Source organism: Morone saxatilis, unplaced genomic scaffold (genome assembly GCF_004916995.1).
Source record: "Morone saxatilis isolate NCDOM2014 unplaced genomic scaffold, NCSU_SB_2.0 Contig16, whole genome shotgun sequence".
NCBI classification, from domain to species: Eukaryota; Metazoa; Chordata; class Actinopteri; family Moronidae; genus Morone; species Morone saxatilis.
This window is the reverse complement of record NW_023339718.1, coordinates 5317356-5330691: the sequence shown is the minus strand read 5'-3', so window position 1 is coordinate 5330691 and position 13336 is coordinate 5317356. Positions and strand designations below refer to the sequence as shown.

Sequence of the window (13336 nt, the reverse complement as noted above, 5' to 3'; positions counted from 1 at the left end):
ACAACTTAAGAACGCCAGCCTGAACAAAAAAGTTTTAAGCCCTTTTTAAAGCATTTTAAAGCACCACCTTGTTACTGTCGTCAAACGAGCTAAAATAAACCCTGAATTCACCGAAGTTAGGTGTGAAATTACAGCGGTTTTTCCTCTCGCTCGTTTTCCCCTCACCGCTGAGCAGCAGCTCTCGTTCTCCGGAGGCAGAACAATAAATGAGTAAAGTAAAATGATAAAAATCTTCCAAAAGAAACATTTATTTAATTGCGCAGCAGCAAAAGAAAACAGATGTTTCAGCCATAGACTTTCCTCAGCGTTACTGAGACGTTTGTGGTGTGACTCTGTTAAACAACAACCAGTCAGCTGAGACTGATCATTAAAACAACATTTAATAAAAACAGCTTATCTTAGACTGGATACAGCTCGTCTGGAACTAAATGACCCTACTGGTTCCTCCAAAGCTCACCATTAACAATGTGGTTTTAATGGGTGAGCGGGGGAGTATGTGCTGCAGGATTTCTTTGCTGGGGGCGGTGACATCCCAGAGTCCTGATGTTTCAGTCTGGTTGCCAGGCAACCAGGAGAGACTTCAGGAAGTCGCTGCATCCGGAGGGAAATAGTTTCAGCAGATAACTCCCCGTAAAACAACAGTCGGTGGATACACTTCAGTTTTTGTTCGGACTGAAACAAAATATGTTGTGTTGAACTAGGTTAACTGTTTTCAGTCTGAATGCTAAGCTAACTGTCTCCTAAAATAAACTAATTAATCCTCTAAAAATCATAGATTCATTAGATTATCTCTTATATACAAACATATACTATTATGGTGTAAAACAGGGTATTTAAAGCAAACAATTATCAAGTTTTAAATGAAATATTCTGTATTTTATTTTAGTAAAATGTCCAAATATGTTGTTGTGTCCTGTAGAAATCACAGTTGAGTTTCAGTGACAGTCCTGCTGCAGACGCCATGAATCAGTGTAGCTGAGGTGAAAGGTGTCGAACGTCTCCTCTGTCCATTTTGTGTGTTTATATTAATCCTCCGCTCCCCTCCCAGAGACACGGAGGGGCCTGAAATAGCCTGAGCTCGCTAATCAATAATGAATGCGGCTTTCCTGCCACTTCCCCCCCCCTCTGTCCTCTCCCCCTGCACGCACCCTCCACGGCCTTCCTCCTCCTCCTCCTGTCGTGTTTTATCGCCACTCAGCTCTGCTCCAATTTCCTCCTCCTGCCCATAATTGCGTCTCTTCTGCTGTATCCACAGTTTTTCCAGTCCTCGTGTTTCATTGCATTTTTAATTCTACAGTTTGGTTCCTGTCATCGCTCCTGTTCTCCTTTCTCTCTGCTTCAGTTTCCACCTTTGACTCCGTCTCTGTGGGCGGCTTTAATGCTGTTGATCTGTGTGTTTTACTGCTGTAACAGACGGCAAACTGCAGCTTTATAGTTCTCAACAGAAGAAGTTGAGTCTGAGAGCAGTCACATGACACCACCATCATAAAACTACAAACAAACAAGAGCACCGTGTTTAAAGTATTTTCATGTGTCATTTAAAAAAAGGCAATAAATAACTGAACTAAACCAGGAAGGTTTTTAATTTTCCACCGAACCACAGATCCACATTAATACTAAAACAATATGATGTATATACTGAAGGCTTTGATTACTGTTGGGTTTTCTTGGTCAACATCATCCAATGTATGAAGTAATCAGAAATATAAAATTTTTTATTGTGCAATGTAGTAAAAACATTGAACATTCAGGGAAAAGAACGATATAACAATATATTAGTAAGAGGTATTGTGTTTATCTGTTGGTGCCGTCGTTTTATTTCTCAATTTCTATCATTAACCTCGGCCTGATCACTTAAAATAACTGTCCCATATGTTTCCCTAAAGGTATTTGAGTTCCCTCTGACCACACGCTGTAGGTTAGTTAGGTTAGTCTGTACTGAAGCAGGCACATATTGATCGATTGATCGGGATAGATACCTAATATACACAGCTTCACCACTAGAGGGATCTCTGTAGGTTATGTACGACTTTTCAGAATAATTTTTCATTCTAGACATACAGTGTACAACATTATCACTGCACTTTGTACATTATATATTGTGTGTTATGGATGCAGTGTTGATGTGTGTCCCCCCCCCGTGTGTCCTGCAGTGGTGATGGTGTGCCTTCTGCGTTACGCCCAGGTGATCGAACACTGCCACCGATGTTGGGTGAACACCAGCGCTCTGGTCTCCGGCTGCACCAACGCGCTGGGTCTGGTCATGGTGGGAAACTTCCAGGTAAACTCACATGAATGCGTTTAATTCAGATTTTGTTTCTGTTCTGGACCTCGGACTAACTGCACCGCTCTGTTTGTCAGGTCGATCATGCCAAATCTCTCCACTACGTTGGCGCCGGTGTGGCGTTCCCAGCGGGGCTGCTGTTTGTGTGCCTGCAGTGTGTACTCACCTACCGGGTGGCTGTGACCGCCCTCGACTACTGGATGGCCCATTTCAGAGTGGCTCTGGCACTGGGAGCAATGGTGTCCCTCGTCCTCAGTATCCTTTACTCACCTGTGTGTGAGCTATGTACTGTATGCTAAGGTTTTTAGAATGAAATGGTTTGTGCGCACATTATATACGGCACATGCTGCCAGTTTTATAGGTTATATCACAAAATTCACCTGACCTGACCTGATGTGTATCAGTGTGGGGGTCCTTGACACCAAAATGTGTGAGAGCCACACTACAGTCAACCAGACTCCACTGACAAAACCAGTAATTTAACTTTATTTTAATTTAACTTCAGACTGGATAGAAGCTCTGTCACCAACTGATGAGAAAATAGTTTCACGATGGGCTGTAACTTTTTTTAATGCTAGCTAATCCATATGCTCCTGTCAGAGCTTCATCCACTAACAGTAGTTGTCTCACCTTGACAGACTCAAGGTTGTTATTGTCAGGTGTCTGGAGCAGCATTATGAAAGGATCCCTACAGAGATAGACCTTAGTTAAACCACAAACAGCCCGTAATATCACTATCACTCTCCCCGACTCGAGACACAAACACTCATTTTAAATAGCATTCAGGATACATTGTTATGTATTATAAATATATTATAATTCAGAAGTAGACAGAAATAAAATAAAAGTCACCCTAACCCTCGAATGAAAGCAGGGCTGTCTCCCAGTCCGAGGGCCCAGATACTGTTGGTGCACTGTAATGACTCACTGAGCCATCGTTAACATTATTAGTTACACCTGTGCTTTCTCAAATCAAAATGTCTGCCCTGAGAAGGGTCTAATTAACTCCAGTCGAAATCTTAAATGATGTCACGCACACACGTTCCTTAGACCTACAAACACAGACGTTGTCGATATGAGTTTGTCAGTCGAAGTTTGTCTCCTAAAAACCAGACTGATCCGGTTGTGTTGTGGTTCCAAACGAAGGAATAGGTTGTAGAGTTTGAAGGCCGACCAGCCGGCGGCGTGCTGATAAAACACTGGTGAGACGAGTTTGTTTTGTTTTTCACTCCACTAGCGTTGAGACACTTGTGTACGGGTCAAGAAGTTTGTCCTTCAGCTCTGAGTCAGGACAGCCAGACCACGATAACATCTGTCTGGGCTCAGTTTCAGCGCCCCCCTGCCTGCCTCTCAGTTAGGAACCAGACAGCTGAGCTGACTGTTCCACAATCAGCAGAAAACTCTTCACAGACGCTCCTTAACATTCTCCGATTAGAAAGCAGCTTAGGGGCGACTGTTCCTCCACCACTCGCTGCTGTCATCCCTGATTTCTGTCTGTTCGGCGACAGGGTTGACAGCCATTCAGGTTCCTGTTGATTACCTGATAAATAATACGTCTAAATAGGTCGAGGTCAGGCTGGCCTTTAACTCACTCATTTCATTCATTTCTGTGAAGAAAACTAAATGAAAGTTATTTTTAAAGATTATTATGTAAGATCTGAACTTTGAAGACATGAATCCAGTTTGTTTATCAGAGACTGAAGGCTCTGTGAATACGGCCTCGCCCTGCAGTAGAAAACAACCAAAGAGATGATAGAACAACACTGAATCTGTCAAAAAAGAAGAATATTAAGTCGGTTTGAATGTTAAAAATAATAAAAATACACAATACAGACAGAAAATTGTTTAAAAAGTTCCTAAAAATATCAGGAAAACTCATCTCTGATCAAACTTCCTGCAGTTATTGAGTTCACTGTTCATTATACAGTTTATCAGCTGTTCTTTACTGCTATTGTTATTATTAAATAAAATATGAAATATCTATAAATCAGTTTATTGTCTGATTAATGGAGCTGATGGAACTTTAATCACATAATGAATTCTCATCTGGCACCATGAGGTCGTATAACTCATCTCAGTGTATCGTGGATTTGATTCAGGCTCATGATGTTTAATTCACTGTAGGTTCAGTGAAGGGCAGTTTGAGGGCTGGTTTCTGTTTAGTTTCAGTTAGTTGTGCTATGGGGGTTAAAAATAGACTCAGTCATGTAGACAACAGATTGTTGTGTTGACAGACATTTCCTGTCTATTTTTAGTTCAGTTCTGTAAGTACACTGTGTTGTTTCAGTTTGTTTTCTTTCTTTCTTTTCACTCTTAGTTTTAGTGTTTATTATAGTTCACTAAAACTAATCTTACTTATTCGGAGCCGGTTCCTGATCTCGAACCAGTTCTTTGTGACACCCAAAGAACCGGCTCCTAACAACAGGGGCTGGGACATCTTGTGCCATATATTTATTAGCAGTTTGTCTCTGAGATGTTTGTCCTCCTTAACGTCCTCCTCCTCTCAGGCGGCATCTTCTTCATCCACGAGAGCTTCGTCCTGCAGCACGCCGCCGCCATCTGCGAGTGGGTCTTCACGGTGGACATCCTGGTCTTCTACGGCACCTTCACCTACGAGTTCGGCACCGTCACCAGCGAGACCTTGATGGCGGGGCTGCAGCAGAGCCACCACCTCGGCTCGGGGGTCATCATGGGCCCCAGGGCCCGGGGCTCGACGCTGGGCGGAGCCACCAAAGGCCTCAAGTCCCCCGGGGGAAGCAGCACGTCCACACATCTCAACTGTACCCCCGAGAGCATAGCCATGTTGTAGCTCTGCCACGTCCCCGCAGAGGTGCATCGTGGGCGAGACGAGGAAGTTGTGATATCTTTATCCCGTCTGTACTATCTTTCCTTTCTTTCCCAGCGTTGGTCCGAGACGCCACTGCGGCCCTGTTCCCTGTAGCGGAGGGAGGGCTGAATGTGTGGAGCCAGTTTGACCACTGGAGCCATGAATGTTTTCCAAGATGGCGGTCGAATTCTTCACTTGAGTATGTTGTTTCCCAAACAGAGTTTTTATATTCCGGTTGTTTTTTTCTATAACTGTGCCCACAATGTTCTTCCCGCTCCCCCACACACACACACACTCCTTCATGAGCTACCCGATGCTTTGATGGCCCACCTGTTTTTGGCCTTTTTGCTTATCTCTGCACGGCACACTTTCTGAATGAGAGAATAACAATTAACGTTTGAGTTTGCGTAGTCCGTAGAAAATATTGAATGTTTGAGAAGTGACTAGTTAACAGTTATGTATGTTTTTACAGGCTGTAAAGCGTTATGGCCTTTTTATTCAATCAAAGCGTAAATTATCTGTCAAACGATCGGCAACAAATCATTCACCTCACCCGACACGTTGATTCGGTCGCACAGATGATTTCAATGCAAATTTTGATGGTATTTTTAAACATAGTGTGTGTAAACGTGTATCATTCTTGAGATCATAATCCATTTCACTGATCCGAGTGCAGCTCAATCACTCGTCTCCCTGGATGTCCCACAAGTCGTGTGGTCGGATGATTTCTTTGTGTCATTCCTTCTTTTCACGTTCGATACAGAATCCAAAATCAGAGAATTACAAAACCATTCGTTATTCGTTTATAAATCCGCAATAATCCCAAAGAAAGCCCACAAAATCGTGGAGGGGCGGACAGCTGATAGTTAACTCGCTGTCTCCATGGCAACAGCGTACTTCCTGTTTCTTGTTTTTACCTTCACACAGGTGAAAATACGGAGATCGTATTCACACATTAAATCAGCTGTCAGCAACTTCCTGTCTCAAATCAGACACGTTAAATATGTAAAAGTGGGAAAAATAAGCTGTTATTAGTTTGTTGTGCTGGATTTATAAACGAATAATGAATAAGTATTTTTATTCTGTTGAATATGAAAAGAACAGATGATGAATTTACATTTCATGCTACCTTTTTTTATGTTTTATTACATTGACTGTCCTGTCCGGTGCAATAATTGCCATCAATCATGTGATCGTTTCCGCTCCTCTGGAGTGAACAATGCCTTTTTCAGTGTGTTGGAGTTGAACAGCGCTTGTTTTTGTTTCGTTTGAAGAAAAAGTGACACGGAGACATTTGAAGTGAAGGTGCTTTGAAGGTTGAAACTATAAACCGACTAACACACGCAGAGAGCGACAGTTCTCGTCCACACACTGATTCGATTCCAGGCTGGACCCTTGGAAGCCTTATTTGAGTTTTCTGTTTCAATACGAAGCCTTTCAGTAGTTGTAGGTTCGCAGGAGTCGACTGAGAGCGGGAGATGATGCTCGGTGACTTTGTGCCATAAACCTCGTGGCGTCAGTACAGTGTTACGACCAGACAGCACCACAGGTTGGAGACTTGTAAGGTGAAAGTGTGTCACATATATAGAGGTTTTTTTTTTATGATTTCCTGTTGCCAATTTCTCTAAAAGTGATCATTGATCCTTCCTAAGGCCCGCCCCTTTTTGCCCTGTGCTCTAATAATAGTCGAACGGTCAGAAACGTCAAATTTACATTAATCTAGAGTTACGTTTTGCTAAATTTCGCCAACTCAAGATGTGATTATCAATCTTTAAATGTCAGTTCAACGTAGATTAGTTTAGCACATTGCGTATCTATTGTTATCGGAGCACAGACCAAAAGTGGGCGGGACTTTTAGGGTCAATTAGCTCACAACCTGACTGCCACAAACTACCACTGCTCCAACTAAAGCTGACTAATGCCACCCTGTTTCAGTTCCACTCAGTCTTTTGTGAGAAGTAAGTTTCATAACACGCACAGTATTCTGCCCTCTGCGTAGTGTTAATGCATTTCTAACTGTTACCACTGGATGCCAGCAATACACGTTTTTAAAAAGGTCACATCACCTACCTCTTTTTATCTTTTGTGGGTTTGATGTTCTGAGGCAAAAGCTAGAGTTCCAACAAGTTTATTTTCTTTCCATCTAAGTTGTTTGAGGTCGATGTTGTCTCAGTGATCCACAGAGACCGGACGGTGGATCTGCTGTTACATGAGACGTGTTATCATGTGTCGGGTCAGTTTTCTTTACATTTTTTGTGCAAATGATTTTCTTTCTGGGACTGCAGCAATCTTGATCTTGCCAAAAAAAAGAGTGGAATCCACAGGAGGTTTGGTTGTTTATCCGTGTGTCTGCAGTAGGTGTATGAGTATGTGAGTGCACTGTTTTAGCCTTATCCCTCGTACTGTGCCAGGGGAACATGTTCTTTTATTTTTTAATCTTGTGTTCAGCTGTAGCCTATTTCACCATACTGTAACTAAAGTCACAAGGTGTGACTACAAATGGCAGCTTGTATGAGCCCTCACATCAGGGTTGGATATTCTTCTGTAACAGCATCTCCACCACACCACCATCTTCCACAGGCCAAAATTACAGGTGGATTTTTACAACCTTTCTTCTTTTCTGTTACAATGTGCACTTCAGTGAGCTGTCATATGGTATCTTTGTTTGTGGGAGAGTCCTGTATTACAAAAAGGCTGCCTGACCTGTACACGTCTTGAACTCTAGCAACAACAACAAACAAACGTCTATAAAGAAAATGTATTAAGTCTCATTTCCTGGATTTGAAAAGTATGTAAGAGTCAGAGAAATCCCCAAAAACAAGTCGACACAGATGATTTTGTTTCCTTTTATAAATTCTGTAAATATGTATGATTTGTCTATCATTTAGGTATTTTCATTTGACAGAGATTTATATTCAAATACGAAATAAAAATGATAAATTATTAGATGTTTTGCCTCTTTTTCCTTATAAACAGCAGAAGTATCGGTGAGTTGTAGAGCCCGACTGATGTGACGGCCGATACGACTGCAAAGACACTCGGACAACAAATAACTTCATGTTCAATCATTTAACAAATGAATTGTCAACCAAAGGCCTTTACCAGTCCCTCCAGGAAGCTGCGATGTTGCAACCACAACAATTAACGCTTTTAACTTTTATTCTCACTCACACGATACCATTTTTAAACAAATTAGACACAAAAAAACCTTTTTGCAATTTAATCTCCCAAATTTAATTCCAGAAAAATGGCTTAAAACATCGGAACATGCATCGCAATTGTTTTAGAAAAGTTGCTGTGAAATCAGGAATGTTAGCCAGCGACATCCTGGAGGGACAACCAAACACTGCTTTACACACTGGGGCCGTTTGTTTCGATCAATATTCTGAAATATTAAATATATTGGCATACATGCAACGTCATTTATTTTCACAGTAAATGTTTTCGGAGATTTTCACACCGCATTAAGTTTTAATAAATGTTTTCAAACAAGTTCACGTCGATGCTGGTATGAATAGTTTGGAGACGTTGGTCCCTGGTGTGGTCTGTATTGTACATCACAGCGCACTCTGCTGGATAAACCCTGCAGTCACACCATTATATATATATTTCTTTAGCACTTTATACAGTTAAATCTGCTGTATATGTTTGTGATATTGCGGCTGATATATCGGTCGGGGCTCTACAAACTGACATCATACTCATGTATATATATATAAATATATATAACATACAGTTATATATATTAAGTATTAATGTATTGTATTAATGAAATGATGGTTAATGGAGTGTTTGTTCATATAAAAGGTGGATTTATTTGCGAGCAGTAATAGAAGTTTTGGCAGAGCGGGTCCAAACTGAGCATTTATAGTTTATATACTGGAGAGTAACTCGAGCACCAACACTGAACTGGTTTCACACAGGTATGTAATGTAGAAACCATCGACATATATAAAGACGGACTCCAAAAGTGAAGCCAAACCATCTCTATCGTCCCCTGCTGGCCGACTGCAGTATAGGTCATTCCTCCATGTTAGCAGATGGGACAAACTCAATCAAAGTACACTTTAAATACATTCATTTTCGATCGTTCATATCACACATTTTTCAGATAAGTTTGGTTTTAATTCATTATTTGAAGCTATAAAAGGGGCGTTAACACCATGACTGACGGCTGAGCACCACTGCGCAGACTAACGCAGCTTTATACACAAATACTCTGGCTTCATTAATATACAGTGGAGGGAAGTTCATCTCTTATATGTCGATGGTAAACCAGTTCAGACGTCTGCCGGAGCCAGAAGAGAAGAGACACTCTCTCAAACATCAAAGCGGCATCATGGGACGTTAAAGGGGAACTCCAGCATGACGAGTGCAAACAGTTGAATGGAGTCCTGTGTGTCTCTACAGGAGCTTTATACGGGGAGGAGAATACATCTGCTCTGCTCTGGCGTGCAGATTACACAATAACAGAAAGCTGCTGTTACACTGGGAGTTTCCCAGGCAAGGAAATGCATCATGGGAAGTGGAGGATCCAGCGTGCGGTCTTTAACGAGCACCCAGACTTTATGGAAGTACGCTGCTGGAGTGCACGTTAAGACTCTCAGATTTAAACATTATTAAAGTCTTTATATAATTCATATTAATTAGACAAATATGGCTGAAAGATTTTTTTTGTGCGTTTAAAGCTAATAAATGTAAATAAAAAGAAATAAAGACACTGAATTAAAATGCTTCAGTGCTGCGTCACAACGACGGCGAGAAAACAGCGTTCATCCAAACATTTTCTATTTTCAATGAGCCCGTAGCGGATGCTGCGTTCACACCACGTCAGACGAATGGAAGCAACGCGCTCACACTTTATATGACGGCACACACATTCACCGTTAACTAGCTGCTTATAAGAGACCTGCCTCTCATCGGAACCCTGCTTTTAATAAAAATAATTAGAATTAGTAGGATATTAGCTCTTTATTAGTCAGTTTTCCCTCAACAACCTCCTCAGCTCATAACTAACATACTTTAAAAGGTCTTTAAGCTTACAGCTGCCAGTTCACAACTGCAGACTTTTGTTCACACGTGACTCAGAACTCATCACAAATCTGAATCTGATCTCTTCAGTTCTGATTTGGTCCGCCTTCATACGTGGTCCACATCAGATTCAGCTCTGATTCTTTACGACGTGACCTCAGTGTGAACTCTTTTTACTTTGATCGACACTTCACAGCTGTGACCCGTTCACACCGACGTCTGCTATCGGCCACATTCAAAAAACAACGTGAACAAATAAAAGCAGATGTGAACACTGAGGTCTGCAGTGTGAACGCAGCCTCACTGAGACACTGTTAACAAATAGATCTGCGTTCTGTAAGAACAGACGTAATAATATAGTGGTTTCAGATTGCAACTGAACACTGCTCGCATCTGTATTTGACCTGGGAATGAGAACGGGCTGTGGAGTGTGAAACATGACAGACATGAGGTTATTGAGGGAAAACTGTTAAAGAAGCACTTCAACCATGGAAACATTAACTTTTATTTAAAGTGGGTTATATATATATATGTAGTCGAAAGTAACATAAATTGAATTTGGTGCCTATTGGAGCCGGATAAAAGAGTGTTTGGTAGTCTCACTCCTCTACAAAGATATGAGACTTCCATCTTTCAATTCCGTATTTCTTCCCGGTCTCAGGGGAAAATGAGGGAATGATGCACGACCATCAACAATATGACTGGGTTTCTATCGATACAAAGCCTAAATGGCAAATGGGTGAAGTGTCGCTTACCAGGTAATGCAGGAATAGGCATTACGATAGGCTTGTATAGACTAATAGAGAGTGCGAGTGCATGCGCCTGAGGCTAATGCTACTCAAGGGTAAGGGGGTTAATGGCTGAACGTAGTTGTAACGTAACGTATAGAAAGTGGGTTCCAAGCAACTCTAAGGCGAGAAGAACGCGTTTATTCCAAACGAGGTCGGTTGGGGAGAGATGGAGAGAGTGAGAGAGAAGAAGCCTAGAATGAGCTTTATTCTTATATATTTGTAATATATATAACTTTATTTTGGAGGAGCCAGGACGGTGGCTTTATAATTTATTGATACTCTGAGATCTTTCTGAGATTTCTAACTACGAATTACGAGGTGACATCGCTGTGATGTTCCGGTGGTTTAACATTCAGTGTGAGATGGCGTGAACGCAGCATATCACTTTGTGTGTTTTCCATTGTTTTCAGTAAAAGTCACCGAGCCACAAAACTCTGCCGCAGCGCTGCCGGCATGTACATGGCTTGTGTGTTGTCTTGTGCTCCCGCTGTCTCTTCTCTCCTGCGGACCAGACAATAACATCAGCCGGGCACTGACCCAAATTCACATCACGGTTAAGAGGACGGATTTGGCATTGTGTTCTGCTCACCTGGTCTTTTTTAAACTCCCGTACTCCGGATTGTGCGGGTGGTAACTCGAGTCGGCAGAGCGGACAGGATTGGTCTGCGATGTAAAGAGATTCAAACAGCAAAGCCGCCCGTTAAGCTGTCCCAAAGAAAATGAAACTGTGAATTAAAGGTTTTGGGAGCTTTACCTTGCCAGCCAGGGCAGAATGCATCCTGAGGTGGAAAGGTGTTTGCAAGCATTTCTCGAACCGACTCTTGTTCCTCGAACTCCAGCAAACACACGGGACACTTGAGACCTTTGGTCTGCAGAGCCAAAAAGCCACGTATGTTTCCTCGGTGGGATTCACCCAGTCTGCAATGCTACCACTGTCATCACTCCTCAGGGGACCGAGTCAACAATCCAAGGTTAAAATTTAATGAGAGATTCAAACGTTAATGTAGCGGCAAACAGCTGTTTCTCTATGTGAAGGATACAGAGTAACAGCGAGCTGAAACTGCTGTTTTATCATCTAACGTCGGTGGAATTAAGGATTATTTCCCCAAACAGAGTTGGGTGCATTGTCTGGGAAAACACTAACAGAGACGCTTTAACTGAGTTTGTATTCTGTTTCTGTCCACTTAATGAAGTTAGGATTATCTGGAGGTAAAATGAGTGTTGTGTCTCTGGAGTCTGGTGGACGAGTGATAGGTGATATTACGGCTGTTTGTGGTTAAACTAAAGGTCTATCTCTGTAGGGATCCTTTCATAATCGCTGTCACACACTGACAAATAAGAAAACATACACAAATCTGATACACATTTCCACAGCAAGCACCAACAAAGGATCAAAACGAAATTGATGTCCTCATCAGTGCTGGAATATTTGTGTTGAAAGTAGCGATGCTACCTTCTGTGTCAAGATTCCTCATCATATTTAGCTACTAACATCACTGTTCTGTCTATGCTGCGAGATACCACTGAGTTACAGCGCGCGCCTGCTTTTCCAATTGTGCGTGTTAGTGTCGGGAAAGTGTATCGGGTCGCGATCGGGTAATCGATATCTGGTTTAATAGATAAAATTTGTTTGTCCTATGCTTCGGGGAGGGTTCTGAATGTCCAGTCTGAAAACCGCTCTCATTCGCTCTCTCTCTCCTCAGGTACATGTCTCTCTCTCTACTCGTCTCGAAACATAGTCCAGCCTCTTACACGTCCTGAGAGATGTCCGCTTCTCATCCGTTCCTGGTACTCTCATTTCATCTCATCTATTATCCTCGCAGTTCTCCTGATACTCTCTACTCGATTCAGCCCATTTCTCGTCTTTCTTACTCGTTCCGGCTCTTTCTCTGTATCCCTTTATCAGACAGGCAGCTTTGTGTATCTCTCTTCTTCTCGAATGTCTGACTGTATGTTTGACAGCTTTTCTACCCACAATTTTCGCGGTCACCATTACCTTTTCCGCCCCCAGATCGACTTTGTTTTGGAACCAATCCATCAGAATCCAATTCATTAGTCGGCAAGGGAGAGAACTGAAGACGCTTAAGCATTCCTCGTTTTTACTCCCTGGAGCACCCAGGGTGGAAAAAAATAAAAAAAAAAAAATCCCCGAAGATCATTTCATTTTGGAAATTTCGCCGTCTGTCAGAAATGCGTAATCCTTCATTTGTGCATAGACTGTGCAATATGACCTGGGCTTTTAAGATTTTTGGAACCTCAGTATGTTAGACTGCATATATGACTTTCTATCTTGCTTACATCCTGCTTTTTCGTCATTTACCTCACTCACTTCATGTCTTACACCTTTACCATCACTCTCCGAACAAAATGCATGTGTCTCTCTCCTCTCTTTCTTTCCTTCTT

The 13336-nt window shown here is 42.0% G+C and overlaps 1 protein-coding gene across 1 annotated transcript in view; it reads left to right on the top strand.

Annotated features, from left to right (window-relative positions):
* Positions 1-8057, top strand: part of LOC118325211 (transmembrane protein 150A-like) — an 8428-nt gene extending 371 nt beyond the window's left edge. Inside the window, exons 2-4 of the mRNA XM_035657795.1 lie at positions 2154-2281; positions 2362-2539; positions 4792-8057. Coding sequence (XP_035513688.1) covers positions 2154-2281; positions 2362-2539; positions 4792-5093 — 608 coding nt within the window. The 3' untranslated portion in view covers positions 5094-8057. The remainder of the gene's footprint in view (positions 1-2153; positions 2282-2361; positions 2540-4791) is intronic.
* Positions 8058-13336: the final 5279 nt, after the last annotated feature.